Source organism: Myotis yumanensis, unplaced genomic scaffold (assembly GCF_028538775.1).
Source record: "Myotis yumanensis isolate MYYU_CA2020_CCGP unplaced genomic scaffold, mMyoYum1.0.hap1 SCAF_1, whole genome shotgun sequence".
Lineage (NCBI taxonomy): Eukaryota > Metazoa > Chordata > Mammalia > Chiroptera > Vespertilionidae > Myotis > Myotis yumanensis.
Genome location: NW_027223752.1, coordinates 163,825,643 through 163,849,436, shown reverse-complemented (window position 1 = coordinate 163,849,436; position 23,794 = coordinate 163,825,643). Strand labels below are relative to the sequence as shown.

The window sequence follows — 23,794 nt, the reverse complement described above, 5'->3', positions numbered from 1 at the left end:
CTCTAATTGTGTTCACTTTTTTCTTACTTCTTTTTCCCCCTTATCCCATCCTTTCTCCTTACTTTTTCTTTCTGTACTCAATCATCATGATCCATTGATTGTATGTTTCTTTCATAATCTGTACCACTGCTCATTAGGGAAGTGTGGGGAGAGACTGGGGATCCACAGTTTAGAATAGTCTGGATGATAAACGTCAAAAATAAGCTTCTGTCTTCAAGGACTTTCCAAAATAGTGGGAATGAGAGAACAACCAAAAGTCAACGACTAATTCCTACCCATTAATGGTACCACCTTTCTGCCACTCACCCAACCTCAGTCTCATGCACGTGGATTTAATCATCTGTTGTCTTCTCCCACCTCCCTTACCCCTCCTGGTCTCTTTGTTTTGTATTTACTTGCATCTTCACCAGGGAGTGTCCAAGGAAAGGAAAAGATGAAACTCTAATCAGTGTATTCCACCTCTGCCAAAGCTCACAGATTCCATTCTTCATATACCAGGTATTAAAAACTGCATTTTTCCTTTGCAAGATATTCTGACATCATTCCTCCTTGTCATTCTAATTGGCATAACCTCATTCAAATCCTTACTATTTCACGCCTAGAGAGCATCTTAGCATTTGTATGTATCCAATCTCCTCTTTACCTTTACTCTCTCCTGCACACTGCACCAGCTCAGGCTAATTATGATGTCACTTGGATCATGCCCTGCCCTTATTTAGATATCTTCAGTGGCTAAAGTTCAAATATCTTATTCCATCCTTCAAGGTCCATCCCACTCTAAATCCAACTAATGTTTGTTTCTACCCTTAGCTTTCACCACCTGTGTACACAACTCCACCTCTGGTGAGCCACAGACCATGTCTTGCTACCTCAGTAGCCACCTATCAAGGCTACACCCATTATTCAAGGATAATTTTTAGGCCTGTCCCAATTATATCAACCTCGTAAATTTTCCCTTTCTGAATTTCTATTGTTCTTCTTATAATGAACATAAATGTTTGTCAATTTTTACTGTTAGAAAATTGTCTCAAGTCAAAGATAAGGCAGCCTGGGTCAGATATTTATTGTCTGATGTAAAGAACAGTTTATTTTGGGAATTACCAAGCATTTCTGATAATAGAATTGAGCAATTTCCTGATAGACTTAGATTCAGCTTGCACATTTCACCATCTGTCCTGTGAGGAACTTAGTTACCTTTAACCAAATGTTCCTTTCTTGAACCCAATCTATCAATGTTATCTAACTACCCTTTCTTCTTAAGGGGAAAAAAAATCTATCGAGAAAGAAATCTTTGAACTGGACTTATTGGAAAGTACCTTAAAAAAGGTTTGAAATAAAACTTTGACATATACTCACAAATAATTTGTCTGAGCCCTGTCAGCATGACTCAGTGGTTGAGCATTGATCTTTGGAACCAGAAAGTCACGGTTTGATTCCTGGTCAAGGCACATGCCAGGTTGCAGGCTTGTTCCCCAGTAGGGGTGTACAGGAGGCAGCCAATCAATGATTCTCTCTTGTCATTGATATGTCTATCTCTCTCTCCCTCTCCCTTCCTCTCTGAAATCAATAAAAAAATATTTTTGAAAAATGGTCTGAAATTGCTTTAATATATGGTAGTGATATTTTTTATGCAGATATGTCTTAACAAATAACAGCTGGACAACCACATATGTTACCCACTGTGTTAGGTGACATGAGTTCAAAGATAAATTGGGTGTAGGACTATCCTCTAGAGGCCCACAGTTTGGCATGGAGATCCTTAATCTGTGATTCTCAGACCCTTAAAGTTCAAAGTGCCCATGACTTTTCTGAAACAGCCTGCCAACTTGCTGTGTATATGCTGATGACCATTTTTTTCCCAAGGGAAAAAACCATAGATTCCATCAGATTCTCAAGAGGCTTCTTAACCACTCAAAATATTAACCAACAGAGGAAGAAAAGGTGTATAAACAGTGGATTACAATGCAGCGTGAGTACCATGATAGAGTGAGTATAAAGGATTAGAAAAGGCCTCCTGGAGGAAGTGATCCTCCGGTGTTTTTCCATCTCACCTGTAAATTCATTAAGGGCACCAGCTTTGATATATTTAAAGCCTCTGTATGAGATTATGTACAATTCATGACAAAATGAGTCTACTTTTTCTTCCCTCTCTCTCTCCATCTTGTCTCTACATAGTGCAGTGAAGCAACAACTGGAAAGCTCAAGGTCATCAATGACTGAGTATTCAGACTGAAAGTTCAGCTCAGTGCAATCTATAAAAGCCAATTGGATTATTTTTTTACATTAGTTCACCCTACTACCAAGAGTTGGTCCTCTTATTTTGTCAGAAAAAATTATGGGGGGCTTTGTGATATGGTATTTTACATTTTTTCAGTAATATGAATTCAAATATTTTATAATTACAATCAGTTAAATACTTGAAGATATTTGCTCTTCTGCTTTACTAGTAGCCTTAGGTGTTGCTTAGCTACTGAGCTTCAGGCAATGTGTTGGTTCAAATATCAAGGTGATTCTTATATGAAACTTAAAAATAATCTTAGGAAGAAACCTTGAATAACAACATGTCAAACAATTGAATCATTTAGTTAGATTTATTGTTTTAAGAAAAATGGCAGGGTCCCCATATTTTGAAAAGATAAGGTGAAACATATTTTATTAGAAGCTCACAAAATGCTGTTTTTCTATTTATGAAGAGTCAGATGAAAGCTATTACATTATGATGGTTATTCTTACGTGATTTGAGAATTGTTGAGCCATTCCTAAGGAAGCCTGCTGCCCCATGGGAAATCACTGATACAGGAACATGTGGTGTTTGATCTGTCCAACGAGGCTAATTATACTGTTAGGGTAGGCTAAGCTGTTGTAACAAAAGAGCCAACAAAAATGTGGCTTAATGTACAAGAAAGTTTACTGCTTTCTTACATAGTAATTTGAGGCACGTGTTCTGGGTCATAGGTCGCTGTGCTCCAGGCATTCAGGAACCCAGGTGGAGCACAGTGCTGCCATTGTCAACACCCAGCTCCCAAGGTTACTCAGGTCACAGCATTCCAGCCAGCAGGAAAGAAGAAAAACCAGGGTTTCCAGTTAAACAAACAAGGCAGAGGTGCTAAACGTCACTTCTATTGATGTTTCTTGGCAATAACTTTGTTACATAACCAGACTTGGCCACAGGAGGCTGAGGAATGTATTCTGTTCAGTTGCCCAAGAAGGATTTTGGTGAACTACTGGCAGTCTCTACCATACCAACTGTCAGATTGTTGGTTTATTGGTCTCTGTTCCCTGTCACATAACAAGTTTTAATTTCATCATATGTTTATGGTATTATTCAGCTTAATGAACACCCAACATTTATATCACGCAATCATGTTGACTTGGCTCTATGACTAAAAGACTTTTACGTGGTTCCCCAGCTGGGACTGACAGATGGTCTGCGGTTAGTTGGGGGCTTTTCTTCCCCTCAACCCTCATAATTAGATTGTGAACTGTTTGAGAGCACGAACTCTATTTTTATTTGTCTTTGCATCTCCCAGACCCTGGGTGGAGTATACTGTACCTGGACCCTGAAGGAGAGAGCCCACGTAAATTGATGCGTGCAGATTGAATTTCCAGAGTCTTAGGAGGAGGAAGTTCTCCAATGTCATGTGTCCAGGTCTTGCTCAGGAAGCTCTGTATTCAGGAGGCCATCATTTAAGGTTTTCAGATGAGCTCAAGGGGCAATCTTAAAGTCCAAATCAGATACATCTGAGCCAAGTTTCATGCCAAGTCACTGGTTAAGAATCATCATGCCAACATATTTTTAAACATATTTTTTAACCCAGAAGACAAAAAAAAAAAAAAAAATCCCAAGGGCAATTTTAATCTGTATTGGAAATTTAAAAAGTTTTGGGAATTTAAAAAGTTTTAAGTGAAATTTAAAGGCAAGAGGGACAAGATAATAAAAAGCTACTGGTATAACTTTACCAATTCAATAGATGCATCTCAAACATGATGCATTTTACAATCAGTCCACATTTAGAAAAGCCACCCACCCAATCAGTTTACTCCCCAAACAGATTTTGGCTGATAGTTTCCCCTTTAGTACTGGATCATTTAAAAAACACAAACTTTCACCTGGCTGATGCGGTTCAGTGGTTGAGCGTCGACCTATGAACCAGGAGGTCACGGCTCAATTCCCAGTCAGGGCACGTGTCCTGGATGTGAGCTGCATGCCCAGTGGGGGGCATGCAGGAGGCAGCTGATCAGCGATTCTCTCTCATCATTGATGTCTCTATCTCTCCTCCCTTCAAACTAAAGATATGATGGCTTATAAGCTAATCCTTGAAACATGGGTTGTTTGCTACCAAATATTGCAGTAATTTTACTGACCACAACCAGTTATTTGGTTGTCTTTGTTATAATGACTATTAAAAGATAATAATAGTAAAGAAAACTTTCGTTGTTATTAATACTGACCACAAATAAAAGACAACTGGTGTGTTTATAAGGCACGTTGTAACATACAAAATTCCTTTAGAAATCATTGTTTTTCACTTTGCTCAGAATTTTCAATCACAAACTCAAAGTGAATAAAAATGAGTTACAAACCAAGAAGAGTAACCCAAAAGAAGCTTGCAAAGCAGTGAAGGATGTTAATACTCTGCTGAGGCAAGTTTTTGACACCCATCTTTCAATTGCTTTTTCCTCTGCACAGAGGGTTTTAAGTGCTTTAGAAAGTTTCCAAGAAACTTTTGTGCTTCCAAGCAACAATTCAACTAGTATAACAATTTACAAATATTAATTAGTATTTTCTTTGCCCATGAGCTCAATTAAATTCTCATGAGCTCTGCCCACTGATGTCTCCAGAGAATTCCCTTCAACCCACAATCTGCACTATACCTAATCTCTCCTCTCCTTTCTTCACCCCCACCCCTCCCAGTACCAGGGTCAACCTGTGCCCTCTCACACCTATAACCCTCACCCCAGGGTCCTCCCATTTGAATGCCAAGATTACTTTGAAATCTAATCAAGTAAAATTCAAGTTAAAAAACATAAAAATGAATCAAAGATCACTATCAAGTGATCAAGTGAACATTGTCAGTAATGGGATAAAAGGGTGCCACAAGTATACAGTATCACTACTGCCAAAGATGCAAAACCTGAATCTAATCATGAGGAAACAATTAAGAAATCCAAATTGAGGAATAAGCTATAAAATAACTTGCCTGTATGCATCAAAAGTGCTGGGTCATGAAATCAAGAAAAGACAGAGGACCTGCTAAGGACACGTGACAACTAAATACAAGTGGTTCTGAACAGGATCCTTTTTCTTGAAAGAACATTATTGAGGCAACTAGAGAAACCTGGCCTGGAGATTCAATGGCAGTGATGCATCAATGTCATTTCCTGATTTTAATTATAGTGACGTTGGAGAATGTCCTTGTTCATAGGAAATGCACACTAAAGTGTTCTAGCGTGATGAAATATCACATTGGCAACACTCATAAATGTTTTTTTTTGGCGGGGGGAGGGGATATTACTTGTAATGAAATTCCAATTTTTCTGTAAGTTTATTTCAGGATGATAAGTATAGCTAGGGATCGCTAAAAGGTAATCTTGTCACATTTTGGTAAGTATCTCACTCTGAGAAAGAGATCAGTTTACTATTTTTCTCTGTAAATTCTTGTACTGGAAAATCTGGAAAGCACTCTCTTACTCCATTGGCAGAATCCCAAGGCTCTTTTCAGAGGTAGCTATCTTTCTGAGAGGTCAGGGGTAGAAGAAACATGTACTGGAACCATGAACTGGCTTGCCCAGATGGTCTTCCTTTTGTCAATATCTTTGCTTTCTTTCTAATATTTTAAAAATTGTATTTTAATATAACAAGATGATTGTTAATGGACATGAATTTCCAGATAGCAAAAACAGTCAACCATTGCAGGAAAATCAGGAGACAGTGCTCTGATAATTAAACAAGGAAGCAAGATTTAATTTTGCAAAAATAGTCCAAAGTTTAAAACCAAAGCCCACCTTTAATATTTTCCTTTAAGAGAAAGACTAATCTGGAAGCAAAATATAAAACAACAGCTCACATTTGGGAACCCAGAACATCCTGGTAAAATGACTGGTAACAATAATAAATCTTGGGAGATTGTTAATGTATTCTGAGTATGGGTCAATCTGCTGCTTCCTATTCAAATGCCTGCTCTTGGAGACCTGTCCTGATGCCCACTAGACTTTTTAAAGGGATCAGTGGTCACACAGCTTTAGGAATTGCCGTCTACAGTCAAGGCTCCTCTTACACAGGCCATGCTCCCCTATCTGCCTGACCCCTGCTGACTCCCCAGGGAGCTGCAAGTTTGGGGGAAGACCTCAATTTATGAAGTGCTAGATGAGACCACTGCCAAGAAGTGCTTGCTCACCTTCCTTTAACGGCAGGGGAATCTCCCTTTCCTGTTCTGGGTGAAGCTGAAGAAGACTCAATCCTTCTCACCAACCTCAGCCCACACCTCCCAGCAATTGAACTTGAAAACACCTGGTTAAAACCACTTCCTATCTGAGACTAGAGAAGAGAATGTCAGGCACGATTTCCTGGCTGAACAAATCAGCCTAAACGCTTATAGAGAGCCACTCCTCACTGTCACAGAGACTGGATGGACCAGCAAGGATGACAACCCTAATGGATTGATCCTTTCATCTTCCATCCTCCCAGCACGATGCTAACAAGAGGCTGACCGGAAACCCAGAATTCTGCAGAGAAAGATCTCTTCACTGTCCCTAAGTAGGCAGTCTGTCCAGGTGCCAAGATGAAGTCAAGCTTACTGATGTGGAGATTCTTCACATTCATCATGGTAACTGACTGCGTGACAGGTAAGGGGTTACAGTTGCCCTCAGGAACTTGGAAAGGCTATTGGATGTTACCTCTCCCCAGCCACAGATTCACAGAGAGCACCTAAGTAGAAGGTACAGAGAAGGAGGTTGAATCCTGGGCTCTACCCATTCTTCACAATGCTGTGAAGACCCATTTTATGCCCCAATTGTTCCTGATCTATATAAAGAGCTAGGAATGATGGGCTCTCCTGTCATTACCCAGTTAATTTTGGAATGAATAGAGTGGTCTGATAATTGAAAAGAAATTTTCTTTTATTTCCCAATGGATTTAGTTTTCTGCTGCACCCACCAGCTATTAAGATATGGCTAAAAATATGCTAGAAATCTCTCTAAGAGCAGGTAAATGTGCCTGGATGTCAGTAACTCATATAGGAAATATTGGGATAACTTAAGATCTCAGAATAGTTTGGCTTCAAGGATGTATACTTGGTTCTCTACTGCCTCAGGAAATCATACCTAGGAAGCTTCTTATATGTGCAACTTTATAGACATTTTGGAAATATAAGTGTGCTCACTTTCAGAACACTACTTTCTCTTGTGTTCTTATGTGTGTATATGCATGTACTATATGTATGTGTATAGGATATATATATATGTATATGCAAGTTTTGAATTTCATTCATCCTTTCACATGGGGTTTGTCAACGTTTTTTGGATTTTTTTTTTTTAAGAAATAACTACCAACTTCTACCTCAAAACCATCCTTCCTACCTGAGTGTGAATTTTCTCATAACTTCTCTTGGTTACTCAGGAAGACAGATAAGGTGGCAAAGTCTATAATTTCATATCCTTAATGTCTAGATATATAACAATGCTAACTGGTCCCAGAAAGATGTGCTAAGAAATGAAACACAATGATGCATATAGTCTTTTTGCTTGTTTGGGGGAAGCGGCCAAGTTATATTGGGCTGTGAACTGACCCAGGTGTAGGTACTTCTTCACTTTGGAGCTAAAGTGGGCATGATTTTAGAAATGCTTATAATGTGATTTCTGTCTCAGCAGGGTCTTTGCAAAGTGGGAGGTCAGTTCAAGCCAGAACAGAGAAGTCTTTAAAACTATACATGTCCTATTTCTGGGAAACAAGTTTCAAGTAAACTTGTGTTATTGCTAGCAAATGGTGATTTATCTGAGGAATAGTCTTGGTGGCAGTGGGGCAAGTGGAAGTATTATGAGGACTCTTTCATTCACTCAGTTCTCCAAAAATCTATCCAATATCTCTTATTCCTATTTTCAGCACTGTAGGAAATATAAAAATAAACCAGACAGTCTCTATCCTTAAGAGATTTATAACCTAGTAAGAGGAAAAAAGGCATAGACATAATAAAAGTAATGCAGTAATAAAGTTGGAATGTGATAAGATCTATGGGAGCTATTAGAGAAGGCTTCGTGAAGGAGGCATGCAAGAAGAGCCCTGATGGACTAGTAAATTTCCATAAGTAGAGATTCCAGATAGAGAGGACCATATGAGCAAAGACACAGAAGAGCATTAGGGAACCACAAGTGGTCTGCTGCAACCCCTGGCATTGCATGGAGATGTGAGGATATTGGGAATTAAGATTGGAATGGTAGGATGAGGTCAAATGAATGATCCAAGGCCTTAGATAACAAGTTAAAAAATTTTAACTCCATTTGGTAGTCAAGAAAAGACTACTAGAAAGAAAAGTTATCATCTATAGAGTGCCTTCTATGTACCGGTATATATCTTATTTTTAAAAAATATATTTTATTGATTTTTTACAGAGAGGAAGGGAAAAGGATAGAAAGTTAGAAACATCGATGAGAAAGAAACAAATCAGCTGCCTCCTGCACACTTCCTACTGGGGATGTGCCCGCAACCAAGGTACATGCCCTTGACTGGAATCGAACCTGGGACCCTTGAGTCCGCAGGCTGACGCTCTATCCATTGAGCCAAACTGGTTAGGGCGGTATATATCTTATTTTAATCTTTATAATGACTTTGCAATGTGGGTGTCACAGACCCACTAGATGAAGAAGAACCCAAAATTCAGAAGTCTCACAGGCAGTAACAGAGCTGGGGCTCAAACCCAGGTCTCTCTTCCTTGTGCTCTGTCTGTTCTGTTCCCTTGAGACAGGGTCAGAGCTCTGTGGAGAGGTCTCTGGCATAGGGTGGAGAGACATTAGGTGCACAGAGGCAGTTCATGAGGCTCTGGATAGTCCAATCCAGAGGCAAATGAGGACTCGGTGGTGAAAGAGAATGAAATGGGTTGGGTAACAAATAATCTCATCTCAGACTTTTTCCTCCAAGAACCCAGTCTTAAGTTTTTTTATTTGTCAGGAGTGAGAGGTCTCAATTGAAATCAAACAGACTGTCAACAGATGCAATTTCTAGCTGATTCATAAGGCAGATTTTCATTCTGAAAGTTTCCAAAGCCACCATTTAAAAATTGTGATGTGTTACAATTAATCAACTTGAATGTTTTTAGTCTCTATATTACTGGGTCCTGGGATGTGGTTAAAAGAAAATTCTCCTGATGTTACCATGGCACATTATTGAGGCACTTTTCTCAGAATTGTGGAAATTCTGAGAGTTTATCTATGCCTTGATCATCTTTCTTTCATTCTAGGAATTCTGTGAACAAATCTTCATCCCTTAGACTAAAAAATAAAAAAAGACAAAAAAGTGCGGAAACCCATTAAGATGATATTTCTAATTATCCCTTCTTGTAAAGATTACTGCCCACACTGGAATTTCCCATCTTCACATTTGTCATTAAAACAAAAAATATTTAACTCTTCACACCTAATCATTCAATTTCTCTATATCCTAAAATGTTATTACCACTATTACCTTGCTCATCTTCAAGGTATACCTTTGGCCCTGGCTGTGTAGCTCAATTGGTTAGAACAGTGGTCGGCAAACTGCGGCTCGCGAGCCACATGCGGCTTTTTGGCCCCTTGAGTGTGGCTCTTCCACAAAATACCACGTGTGGGAGTGCACCTACAGTGCGATTGAAACTTTGTGGCCCATGCGCAGAAATCGGTATTTTGTGGAAGAGCCACACTCAAGGGGCCAAAGAGCCGCACGTGGCTCTTGAGCCACAGTTTGCCGATCACTGGGTTAGAGCATCATCTGTATACACCAAAGTTTTGGGGCACATACAAGAATCAACCAATGAATGCATAAAAAAGTGAATTACAAACTGATATTTTTTCTCTCTTTCTAAAATCAATAAATAAAAAATCATTTAAAAAAAGATATACTTTGGTGAGACAGGGTTTTGGTAAGCATAGGAAGTATCTCATAAAATAGTTTCTACTTTTTAAAAAATAGTCTGTCTTGCCCTAACTGGTTTGGCTCAGTGGATAGAGCATCAGCCCGTGGACTGCAGGATCCTGGGTTCAATTCCAGTCAAAGGCACGCACCTTGGTTGCGCAAGCTCGATCCCTGGCCCTGGTCGGGATGTGTGTGGGAGGCAACCCATTGATGTGTCTCTCTCACATTGATGTTTCTCTCTCTGTCTCTTCCACTTTCTAAAAATCAATGGAAAAATATCCTCAGGTGAGATTTAACAACAACAACAACAAAAAAGTGTGTCTTACATAAGCAGTGCTGTATACACATGTACATATGCTCCATTTTAGATTTAAGAAAAATGAGGCACAAAAGAATTGACTTCACAAATGGACAGTTAGAGATGCCAGCAAAGAACTGTGGGTGAGCTCTATAGCCCCACCACTTGACCCCCCTCATCTCAAAGAAAAGTATTCTTAAAACTTTTTTGGCTAAATCCTTGAGTATGCTGAGTACTTCTGTGTAATTTCTTGTTGAAGTCATTCCTATAATAGCTAGAGTGACCCTTAAGTCAGGCTATCCCTCAACATGGTGGCCACTGGAGTTATTTCCCTGTATCTCTCATTGCTCAATGAGCTGTACTGGCAGAAACCTTGCAAACAGAGCTCCCTTAGGGAGTGGGGCATGTCACCGGAGGTCAGTGGATAGAAGGATTAGAGGGAAACTGAACTTTGCAGGGAGCTGATAGAGGGCCAAAGCACTTCCTCACAAACATTGTTGGAGGACTAAAGAGAAGGCATGTGAAGGATGTGATTTTTGACAAATTTGTATACTTCCCTGGACCTCAGTTCCTCTCTGTAAAATGAGAGGGTTGATAGAGATGATTTCAAGGCCCCCTTCCAGTCTATGTAAAGAATTCTGATGGGGGGCAGGATGCGGGAGAATAAGCTCTGCTTGAAAGGCATTTTCAAGCTGGGGTTCTTTGGGACAAAAACGTTTCCCCCAAATGAAGACATACACAACAGGATCTGGGCCTAGCGACCTTTCAGTGTCAAAGTACCAAAGCTGACATCTCATGGCAGGTTATTTCCAACTCCCTCCGCTGCTCTCAAGCATGACCCAGTGCCTTGGCAATTGTTGCAGTTGTAAGAGGCGAGGCAAAAACACCACTCACTGTTGGCCTTCAGCTGCTGGTTTGCTTCTTTAAGGAATTTTTGCCTGAAACCATTTCCTCGTTCCTCACAGGAGAGATCTTAGATGAGTGGGAACCGATTTCTCTTCTCTTTATCCCAGGCCATTCCCTGTGAGAAAAGGAAAGAGTATCTCAATTCAATGGATTGCTTCAAAAAGTTATAAGCCCTTCACCCTGAAAATGTTCAAATAGAAGCTTGGCCACTCCTGTGGGATGCCATGGAGGGGTGCATGCCGGCCAGGAAGGTGGACGGGTGACGTTCTGGGCTCCTTCCTACCTCTTCATTCTGGTTCTCCTCTGCCTCCTTCCAACCTGTATTTATTTTAAAAAACATATATATCTTTGAAGATTTCAGAGAGGAAAGGAGAGGGAGAAAGATATAGAAACATCAATGATAAGAGAGAATCATTGATCGGCTACCTCCTGCACACCTCACACTGGAGATTGAGCCCGAAACCCGGGCATGTGCCCTGACTGGGAATCAAACTGTGATCTCCTGGTTCATGGATTGATGCTGAACCACGCCAGCCAGCCCACCTGCACTTTTTACTTCCCCTCCGAGAAAATGAAATTAGGGATATGTGATTTTCAACCTTTTCAAATCCAAAAGAATCCAGATAACATATAAGTGTGGATTCTTGGTTTTAATCCACTGTGTGCTCCCCTACTCCAAACTTTGGGTGGCAGTGAGAAACATAAAAGGAAGGAGAATTTGAGTGGGAAGGTGACTGAGGCTGGGTGAGGGGAGCCACTAAAAAGGTAAAATGTGAACCATGAGTTTATCTGTACAGGGTTGGACAAAAGTAGATTTACAGTTGTTGATATGGAAAATTCCATAATTAATAAATAATAATACAATAATAAACTGTTTTGTGTACTCCCAACTGTAAACTTACTTTTGCCCCTGTATTTGGTGAACTTCCAATAGCCAAACACCCCGAATAAGGAGCTCCTCCACTCCTGCCCTCTCCACAAAGGCATAGGCTCCCTTCCTCTGGAGGCAGAAAGCGGAAGTGATAGGCTCGGATCCCTTTGGATTTAGAACCTAGGGTTTCTTCCCTCTGGACTGACAATGTGTATCCCCCCTGGCATCAATCTATGGCCTGTCTGAGGCCCCTCTGTCACTGGGGGTCTCTACACTTCCTGAGACGCTCTTGCTTTTGTTCAATTCTTTGTCTAGGCAGCTATCAGGTAAGGAAAGATTAGAGACCCTTAAAGAGCTCCCTTATCTCCTGCCAAACTCTTTGGTGACCCTTCCTGATGATTTCTTCAGGAAGTTCTGGTTAGGTAAAGTCATCTGCTGCCCCAGGTACCATCAAAAACGGGGAGCGGAGGGGGAGAAGAAGGCCCAGCAAGCCTCATTACATAAAGATGAACCTCATATATCACTCCTATGTACACAGCCTGCATTTCTCAACAAGAAAAACAATGTGATAGCAACAATCCATCTAGCTTTTGGTTCTTAATTAATTTATTTTTTGAGTGGTAAGTTGGTAAATCCTTAAGAAAATCTGATGAGGTCTATCAACTGCCTTCTTAGAAAAATAAAGTGCAAATGCATAATTCTTGGGGATTAAAGCCTCCCTATAAATCAGGGTCCCCAGGTAAGACATCTGATTACATTATTTGATATCTTAACACCCATTGTCTTGAACAGAGAGAATGAGATACAGGAAGTTAACCTCCCTGGAAAGGGAACTATAATTGGCAAGGGCAACCTAAGAGGTCTGGGAGCCTAGATAAGACAGCAGGTAAAGGGTGCCCAGGACAAACCAATGACACAAGGCAAGCAAGAAAAGTGGCAAAGCCAGGACTAGAATCTAGACCTCTTAAATTTCAGTCCAATATTCCCTGCATGTCTCTACACAGACTCTCAATGACAAATCCATCTGGCAGGATTACTGAGATGAAAAATGTGACAGTCCTTGCCCTCAAACTGCTTTTGGCTGAACAATGGGGATGAAACACCTGCTGAGCAATTTTCTTCCCTTGACTGACAAGGGAAGCCAACAGTGTTTGCCAATGAGTCAACAGCCCATCACTGAATCCCCCCACAAGGCTTTCAAATAAATCACCCATTTAGGGGAAAAGAGTAATATAATTATTTCTAGATATTTTAGGTATTTTCCACTCTAAGATTACTCAGATAGTTTTTGGCTATTTGACTTGTTTTAAGGTTACTCTGGGACTTGCTGCCTTCAATAAGGAAACACCAGGGAAAGCATTTAGAGTAGTTGTTACCAACACCAACCATACATTAATTATGCATCTGGGATGTTTTAACAAGTAATGACCAACCCTTGGCCCCAAGAATAATTAAGACCAATTAGTTCAGATTCTCTGGGGATGAGAATTGGACATAAAAATAACTTTTTAAAAGTTCCTCGAAGGATTCAAGATGCAGTCAGGATTGAAATCTCCAAAATAATGATTCCCATTTTAGTCTGATTCTATGATTTCATTTCTATTCACTGAGAAAGAGTGCCCTAGTACAGTACTTTCCCAACTTTAATGTATTTACAGATCACCTGTGGATATTGTTAGGCAGCAGAATCTGATTCAGGATGTCCAGGACAGGGGCTGAGATCCTGGTTCAAACAGGCTCTTACATGATGTGCATGGACCCTATTTTGAGTAGCAAGGCTTTTGTGTTAGAGAAGAAATACAAGTTGTGTCTATCCACACAGAACTTGCAGCTAAAATGGGCAAACCAATCTGGGAAAGATTCAAGATCAAATATTGCAAAGTAGTATGTGGCAAAACTGACACATTCCATAGCGATCAGAATAGGTGGGCAATATGCTTAGGGAAGGCTTCTTGGAGGAGATGGGACTTATTGGCTCTGAATTTGTGCCTGTGAATATCAGAAGATGGGTTGCAGGGTGGTGTTTTCAATAATTTTGCTAAAGTTGTATACATGTATCATGCTCTATGAGCAACAAACTGAAAACAAGATTTTACTAAGGCAATAAAAACATTTTACATATATATATATATTAGAGGCCTGATGCACGAAATTCATGCAAGAGTAGGCCTTCCTTCCCCTGGCTGCTGGCACTGGCTTCCCTTTGGCATCTGGGACCCGGGCTTCCCTCACAGCGCCGGCTTTGTCCAGAAGGCCATCCAGAAGGATGTCCAGTCTAATTAGCATATTATGCTATATATATGTATATATATATACATATATGTGTATATATGTATACACACACACATATATACATATATACACATATATGTAAGCATTTGTGTGTGTGTGTGCACGTGTGCACGTGCTGAGCAAAATGAGGCTAAATGGCTAGTGATTCTCTGATTTAAAGAAAAAACTTTTGCTCATACAAAAAGTATCTCACTTTAATCCTCCATCTACACACATCACTGGGACCTGGTAGACTTCATTCACACAATAGATCCCTGGATCAGCATCACCAAGGCTACATGACACCTTGGTTAATAGTTAAGAAGCCCAGGGTCTTATTTCCCCACATCCAAATGTTGTCCCTGACCCAGCCCAGCTAACTGCATGCTGGTGGCTAGAGTATCCTGACAGCTCACACCTACACCCCACCACCCAGTTCATGGGGCTTTTGATCAGCAACTCTGCCTGCAGCCCAGTGACAGGAATCCTGCCTACAAGAGGAAACTAGGGCACCACAGTGTGGGTGTCATAGGTGGGGGTCACCAGGCTGGGAGAAAGATGAAGGGAAGGAGTAAGGTGCTGGTCAGAAGTCTGTGCCTCTGGGCAGGCCCACCAGATGGTGGAAGGAGAGGGTCAGATTAGCCAGACATGCTTTCTGGGCTGCTTTCTCCCTTGCCCAGGAGTCCCCACACTCCTTATTCCAAATGCAGTGAAAGAATAGGCTGGTGTCAGACTAGGAGCAGTTGAGTACTTTTTCCTCAAAAAAAAAAAAAAAAAAAGAAAGAAAGAAAAGAAAAATCACCATGTTTCTAAAGATTAAAAGGAAGTTCAAAGAAGGCAATTGGTTCCTTTACACTAAAGAGCATGGAAAGTTGACTAGTTTCCAGTAGGCCCTGATCGCCTGTGGTGACAAAGAAGGGTGAGCTGATGAGCGAAGCTGTGAACTGGAAAACAGATGGCTGGTTACGGCAGGCTGTGCACAAATACTAATACCAACACGCAGTTTCTCCTTTCAGGCTTATTTGCTCTCAGCCTGTTCCAATAAATATTTTAAACTGTAATGATAACAACAAGAGCAACTATTCATATTCTATAGGCTATCTTTCAGGTATAGTGTGAAAACATAGTATTACTTCAGCTAATCCTCAAAATAAGGCAGGCCATATTGTTATTCCCATTTTACACCTGGAAAACTGAGGCTTATGGAGGTTAAATATGTGGTGCAATGTCACACAATTAGGCTGTGAGCCAGGCAGTCTCACCCCAGAGCCTGCGTACTTTACTGTTCTTCTAAACCAGTGATGGTGAACCTATGACACGCGTGTCAGAGGTGACACGTGAACTCATTTTTTTGGTTGATTTTTCTTTGTTAAATGGCATTTAAATATATAAAATAAATATCAAAAATATAAGTCTTTGTTTTACTATGGTTGCAAATATCAAAACATTTCTATATGTGACACGGCACCAGAGTTAAGTTAGGGTTTTTCAAAATGCTGACACGCCGAGCTCAAAAGGTTCGCCATCACTGTTCTAAACTGCTGCTAAGGGTCAAAGATATATGTGCTGTGTTAACAAGAAGTTCATTTTCACTCTTTCAAAAGTTGAAGTAAATATGTCCTGGGGTATGTCCCACTGCTTCTGTGGCTGTGCATTAATGTGCCTGTGCCTACAGGAACCAAACCCTGATGCCACGGGGAGCTGTCCCTTAATGTACGAGAGGGATGGTCTCTTAAGGCCCATCAAGTCCCTTGAGTCTTAAATTCTCTGAATCTTGCTGTTCCCCTTCAGTGCTCCTTCTACCCTCAAAAGAGAAGTTGGAGTTGTCTTCCTTGCATTTGACGGTGCTTCAAAGAAACTTCAGTCGGGCCACGTCTGCCCCAAACGCCCACAAAACAGAGGAAATTCTGAGCACCTCCGAGCATGAGTCAACCACACCATGTTCAGGAATTGCCATCTCTGCCCACGGAATCACCCACTCTTTTCTGTTTGGGACCAAAATAGATACCTCCTTCAGCAGGCTCACTGCTTTCTGTACTCTCAGCAATAAAAACAAAGGCAGGATAGGTGGGTGCCTCTAAGGCAACATGGTGGGAGATTTCTCTGCTGTGATGGTTTTTCAGAGTGAAAACATTGCTGCCAAGGTAGAGCCGACAGACAGGGATGGTGGGACAAGTGGAAGAGGGAAGCCATAGGGCAGCTGGGGACAATCTTGCCTGTGGCAGACCTTGTAGTCATTTGCTCATTCCTTTGTTTATTCATTCATTCAGCAAGTATGTATTAAGCAACTACTATGTGCCAAATACAAAGTAGGAGATGAATGTAACCCAGTCCTTAGTCTCCAGGAGCTCACCAGGCATCAGGGGAGAAATACATGGCACAGATAATTACAACCCAAGATTTAAGGTACAAGAGTAAATAAAGAAAGAGTGATGGAACACACAGATAGATAGATGGTCATTCTTACTGCAAGTCCCAACATCTTAAGTCAATAACTGCCTCAAGTTTACACTAACATTTGGGACAAAAAAAAAAAAAAGGAAGCTGAGAGCATTGTTTGGTCATTATTAATGACTAAGATCAAACACTAATTTTGAATTTGGAATAACAGAGAGAGGATGTGCAGAAACTATCTTTTTCTCAAGAAATTGCTTTACAGGAAAATGGAAATATTTCAACTGGGAGTATTTACAGCTCTTTAAGATCCCATTGTTTGATTTTCCCTGAGGCCCCCAAGTGGTGCAGAAGCCCCATTTATTGATGGTGCTGACCAAGTGCTGCCTCCCCAGTGGGGCATGAACCCGTCCACCACCCTAAACACCCAGGGAGGACGGGAGGAAACCTAACAGGTTTGATTTATGTTATTGTGTACTTAAAAGCAAAGCAACAGTGGTGGGTTTTTTTATTTCATGAAATGAGCCCTGTAGAGCAAATTGGCCCGTATCCTCATTGAAAGATCAGTTATCATGATACCAAGTAAAGGGCAAAGAATCATTTCTAAGAGTTTTGTTTGAAGTCCCCAAAACACAAGTTGACGTCAGCTTCTTCCTGTCTCAGAGCGCTGTGAGTTTCCCGGGAGTTTTGGGGGTGATGACTTTACAAGAGGTTGCTCATCTGACACCTTTCCTGACTGTGGCCAAGGCTGTCTCGGCTTCCCCGACTGATGAGACCGGGCACAGCCTTCAAACCCAACTGAGCATCTGTGTGGTATCTGTTTCCGGCCCCTGTGGTAGTGACACCTCTGTTCAGAGCCTGATTTAGAATAAAAGTATCTTTGAAAAAAGAAAACTCCTTATTTTAAGTGGAAAGCAAAACAAGCAACTACAAACACCCCCCCCCCCCCCCCCCCCGCCCCAAAACCATTTAAAATAAAAGGGCAATTTCTTCAGACATCCTGCTAACACCCAAGAGAGCACGGAGACCGCAAAGGGTTAGCATTTCAGCTCTCGGTATTCAAACATTTTTTCATTTATTTCACTTTTGGCTTTCACTGCATTTCATTCATTGGGCCATGAATTTCACTTTCCCTCTCCCAGTGAGTCTTGAGTTTCCCTCCTCTGGTTTGGGTTTGCCATAGGCTGGGGCAGGAGGAACTTTGACCCAGAGCAGGCCGGGCCCCCTGAGCACCCTCCATTCCGCCTCTTCATGTGGTAGTAATTGCGGCTCTGAAGCCTTTCTGTGGGCCAGCCATGCCTCAAGCTGAACACTTTTCATGTTTTATCTCGCAGAATCCTCAGAACAACCCTATGAGACAGGTACCATTATTATCACCCCCATGTTACAGGTGAGGAAATAGGTTGTGAGGCCCAAAATAGCAGAAGTGGGCTATCTGCTCCGTCCTTGTACAAGGAAAGCAACTGTCCCATGGCTTGTATGCAAGCCAGCCTCCCATCTCTCATTTGAAGTCATTCTTTGATTTATCCCCAAGTTAATCTCCTCTGAAAGCAAATTTCATGATGACTTTTCCCCGATCAAAGAGCTCAAATCATTTCCCACTGCCTATAGGACACATCTACTCGGCCTGGCATCTAATATTCTTACCTGGATGTCCACATGTCCTCTGCAGAGGGCACCCCAGCTCCATGCACCCCTGCCAGCAGCTCTCCTCCTATTCTTCACCTGTGATTTCAAAGCTTGGCTCCTAGGGAAGCCTTATTTCCAGCGCCCCATCCTCCTTACTGGAATCATCTTCCACATCTCAGCTGCCTTCTTGGGATTCTGACCAACTGGAAAATACCTTGGGAGAGCAGAAAGGGCTCATTAGGGAATCTATAGGCTTGAATTCAGATCCTAACTTGGACTTGCATGACTCTAGTTTCCTTTAAACCAGGCATTGAGTGCCATTCTCTGCAGGCACTAGCAAGGTGATGGGATCTGATGGACACAGTGCGGTAAGCACAGTCTGAAGAAATGGCAGGGTAGCCTGCGAGGGCAGAGGAATCCCACAAAACCAAGGCTGGGGAGGGCCCAGAAGGCTTCCTAGAGAAAAACGACAACGAGGGAGACCTGCAGGAGAGGCAAGAGTCAAGAAGGGAGAAACTAAGTTTTAAGTCCAGCATGAGCGAGGAAGGCCAAAGACAAAAGACACAGTGAGTTCCGAGCGTGGCACATAGTTCGAGGCCGGAGCATTCAGGTACACAGCAGAGGCGGGGGCTTTTGAAGCTGGGTGTGAGCTATATCACAAAGCCTTGCCAAGTACAGGGGTAAGCACTATGTCCTGAGAGGAACAGAACACCGCAGAGCAGTCTTAGGCAAGGGGGGGACATGATCTGGAGAGTTGGCACCTGTCTTCATTGTGAATGATTAGCAGCAGATGGGATGGGAGTCAGGGAGTGGTAGACCCCAAAGACGCTGAGTTAGGCTGCTAGCTGAGGTGAGAGTGGATGGTAGGCAGGTTTCTTGAACCTCCAGGGGCTTCAGTTGCTGTGGGTATCAAATGGGAACAACACCCCTCAACCTTCAGCCCACTGGCTATATAAGACAGGCTGCCTAAAATAAACAGGATGTAGAAGGTGCTCAATAAACATAACTTGCTGGATTTCTAATCTGCATGACCAAAGGCCCAGAGGACCTTTCCACATGGCTATCTCTCAGGCTTCTCACACTGAATACATCCAGAATTGCTCCCCCAGGCTCTTTCTCCCCCATTTTCTGCTTCAATGGCAACACCATTATCTACCCAGCTGTCCTGGAAATCTGGGAAAATTCCTTGTTTCTTTCCTTTCACTGGTCCCATGTGCCCAATCAAGCCCCAATCTCTGGAGACTCCAGCCCTTACAATCTCTGAACATTAGCAACCTCTCTCCATGATCACTCTCCTCACCCCCACTGAGAAGACCCACGACAGCATCCCCACAATGCAGGACAGATGCAGGACAAGGGCAATGGGAGGTCATAGGCTGCAGTGACCACAGGAACAGATGCAGCCAAGGCACAAAAGGGAGGAAAGGTCTGAACGATACAGCTGTTAGGCTGCTGGGTCCAAATATTGCCTTTGCAACCGACAGGCTATGTGGCTCTGGGAAGGTCATTCACTGAACCTATCGGTGCCTCACTTCCACCACCTATAAAATGCAGATGATAAGAACTACTCATCTAATAATTAACTAATTATTCAATGATTCTTACTGATAATTATGTTAATTAAACTATAGTATTTTGTATATTATTTACCATATACTTAATTCTATTTTAATAATATAATATTGTATCATTTAGCATTACTATTTATAATAGCCTATTTCATAGGTGACTGAGAGTAACAGGGGAGTCAATGTGTGTGAAGTGCCTAGAATAGCTCTGGCGTGCAGTTACTCTGAGATACCTTGGACAAAGTGTATGCTCTTACGCAAGCAAGCAGATTGAGAGAGGAGTCTTGGAGCCCCCTTTCTGTCCTGACATTCTATGGCTTAATAAATACTTGCCCTATAATGGAGTGAAAAGTAACATCTCTTCAACATCATGCTGACTATGCCATTTAACTTCCCAGGGGGACAGCTATAATGACCACATCCTTGATGAGTTCCATTTGTTACTTTTTGGCACAAAGCAATTCCCAGTGAATCAGGGTAACAGATCTTGAGTTTCCATGTCCTTAGAAAATTCAGCCACCTTGGATTTAACGCCCAATATTAATGCCCATTGCAGGCCCAGAAACCATGATTTCACGGGGTAACTAAGAATTTATGTAAGGCGGGAATGGCGCAGAGCACTGAGAATGTGGGAGGCTGTGTTTCCCTCAGTGCTGGCTGAGGGAGAGCAGCCCACTCTTGAGTCCACAGGCTGAACTCCACAAAAGCCTTTAAGTTAACACATTGCGGGCCAGTAGTTTTATTGCCAGCTTTACCCAGTGGTCAGATAAGTTTCTATTGAACAAGTACAAAAAACGTTTTACATAAATGTTAAAGGCACGCTTTAAAATTAAATACCCATTGCATTTTGAAGTTATTTATTACCTGTTCTTACAAGCTAATATCTTTTTAAAGTATGATACTTTGTAAAACACTGTGTAATATGAAGTAGAACCAAACAAAGCTGGCAACTGTAATGCATTTCTCTTCTCTTACTATTATTTTTGCATACTTTGCAAACTTTAGTAGGATATTTCCTTTTATATAAAGTTTCTGCAATTGAAATGCTATTGTAATAGTTATCCTGGTATATGTGATGCCCTAATTCCAGATACAGCTGAAGTAGTGACACAATAGAATCATTCAGTTTTTTTTCCATGCACCTGTGTAAATTTCCATATTGCAAATATACCCAGTCTTGCTCTCACATACCATTATTACAAGTAAACCATATTTAATAATTTTAGCTGGATTGTAAGTTCAAAATATAAGACGTCTCCTTCAGGGAATCATGCCTTCATCTAATGATAATTCTCGCATAGGTTTATAGATTGTTTGAAATTTACTAAAAAAGTGGTCGAGTACAGAATGAATTTTAAATAGCCTGGATAAAGATTTAGTCATGTTTGCATTGTCATTGAAATGCTAATAAATCCAGATTTGTTCAAAAATGATTTTGACTCATCGTCTGAGGAAATATTGGAACAGCTAGAACTGGATTTGTAGACCAATATTCTTTCCAAGTATCCTTTCGAGTATGCCCCATTAGCACTATAAGTCCTAAAATATTTTTCATATCTGTTGGAGTAACAGGAGACCAATTTATTGCTATTGAAATTTTGTGTTTTCCCAAATTTTGGTTATAATATATGCTCAATTGATGACAAAATAGTTCAAACAGATCGTCGTCAAAATCAAGTTGGTGACTTCAATGATGTTCTTAGAATCACACGGTATAACTGGGACCCCAAAATTACCTTCAAATTTTTCCAAATTAGGTTGAAAGTCCTCTTTTGACCAATCATTATCTTGGCAACCAAGATGCAAATTACACTCAAACTCATGTGTAGAATTGTTCAAATTTTCAGGTTCAGAATCACTTGAAATTATTATTTTTCGCCTTTTTGAAGGAATAACTATATCACTGCCACTGTCAAAGCTTTCATCACTTTCACTTGGAATATCTGATAAATTGTCAGCAAATATACCCAGAATTTTATCATGTTCTTCGTCACTATCCATGGTTACTGAGCACTTTAAAAATATCAAATTGATATAAAAAACAGTTTTTATTACTAACAACAAGAGACTAATCACTTTTAATTCCTTTTGTAATTTTTAACTTTAGCGAATGCATTTTCCATTACACCATTTCTCTCTAAATGACAACAAAAAACCGAAAATTTTTGTGATTGGCCACAAGCCTTAGAACAAAAACATGAGAATTCTTGTGATCTGACCGCAATGTGTTAAATTGGCTTTTCTAGCCCTAACTGGTTTGGCTCAATGGATAGAGCGTCGGCCTGGGGACTCAAGGGTCCCAGGTTTGATTCCGGTCAAGGGCATGTACCTTGGTTGCAGGCACATACCCAATAGGGAGTGTGCAGGAGGCAGCTGATTGATGTTTCTCTCTCATCGATGTTTCTAACTCTCTATCCCTCTCCCTTCCTCTCTGTAGAAAATCAATAAAAAATATATTTTAAAAAAATTGGCTTTTCTAAGGCCAGACCCTGGAGTATAAGAGAGGATTTTTGGTAACATAACCTCCTCCCTATCCTGTGTTTCCCACCCCATCATCCCACTGGAAGTGCAAGGTCAGGGGCAGCATGGTGGGGGTCTGGTGAGAACCTGTTTCAGGGTCACAGATGCCCACCTCCTTGCTGGGTCATCACATGGCAGAGAGCAGGGAGAGGAAGGCAGCTCTCTCTGCCTCTTAGAAGGTCATGAATCCCATTCATGAGCGTCACCCTCATGACCTCACCTAACTGTAAAGGCACCACCTTCTAATACCATCACATTGGACAGTAGGGTATTGGGGGGGTGGGTACAAATATTTAGTCCAAACAATATACGTTTGTGTCTTGTTTAAAATTGTGATTCTTAAGAGCAAAGAGTGGCTTAGAGTGAGGGGCCCAAGCGTCACTCCCAGGAGATGGGTATGGAGATAACGGGAGAGGGTGGCTGAAGGCAACATTTGACCCAGGGTCATTCCAGGTTTTGCACATGTGGATTTGGTGTGCTGACACAACTAGTGCCTGTGTTGACGTGGCTGGCCCTTGCCTGACACCCAGACTGGGCTACGGTTCTGAGGAGAAACCCTGTTGCTGAAGTCTCCGTTGTTTCACATGACTTTTTCCTTTTTCCATCTTTTGTTTGTTTCTCTTCTGGTCTTAAGTTTCTACCTGGCATCATACTTAACCTATCTAGTATTCTTTACAGTCTCAGTGGAAATTCCGTTGTTATCCAGTTGAAAATCTTCTCAACTCTGCAGTCTAATTCCGCAGAAAACTCTCTTTGTAGTAGAAGACGTAGAGGATGGTGGGTGGGATTCATCCAATTAGCATATTTCTACTAAAAATATTATTCCATCCCAAGAATTAGGTTTCAAAGATTTGAAGGAAAACTGCTTTTAGATTTCAGAGAAAGAACAAGAGTATATTTTTACCCCCTTGTTTTTCTTATCTGACAACCCTTTAAGTCTCATCAGGTTGACATTCTGTGGTGAACTTGTGGTTAACCCTTTCACGTACAGAAGCTTGAGGAGACTTGAGGGGCAGAGAATAACAGTCTCAACATTTCTCTGGCAGAAGCGTTTAAGATTCCGAAACATGACAGTTTCGGTGTAGATTCAGCTGCTGGGAAAACTATCTTTGGTTGCTTGCCTTCTTTTTTCCTTCCAAGGTAAAGAGAAAATAACTGGATTCCCACCCCTGATCCCCCTTTTATTCTTGGTAACAAGTGTTGAAGAAGGCGCCGGTTGTTTTCCAGAAGGGTCT

General features: G+C 41.3%; 1 protein-coding gene across 1 annotated transcript in view; it reads left to right on the top strand.

Annotated features, from left to right (window-relative positions):
• The first annotated feature begins 6,605 nt into the window (after positions 1-6,605).
• The window catches only part of IL2RA (interleukin 2 receptor subunit alpha), a 51,707-nt gene continuing 34,518 nt past the window's right edge, over positions 6,606-23,794 (top strand). Inside the window, exon 1 of the mRNA XM_070408772.1 lies at positions 6,606-6,846. Coding sequence (XP_070264873.1) covers positions 6,783-6,846 — 64 coding nt within the window. The 5' untranslated portion in view covers positions 6,606-6,782. The remainder of the gene's footprint in view (positions 6,847-23,794) is intronic.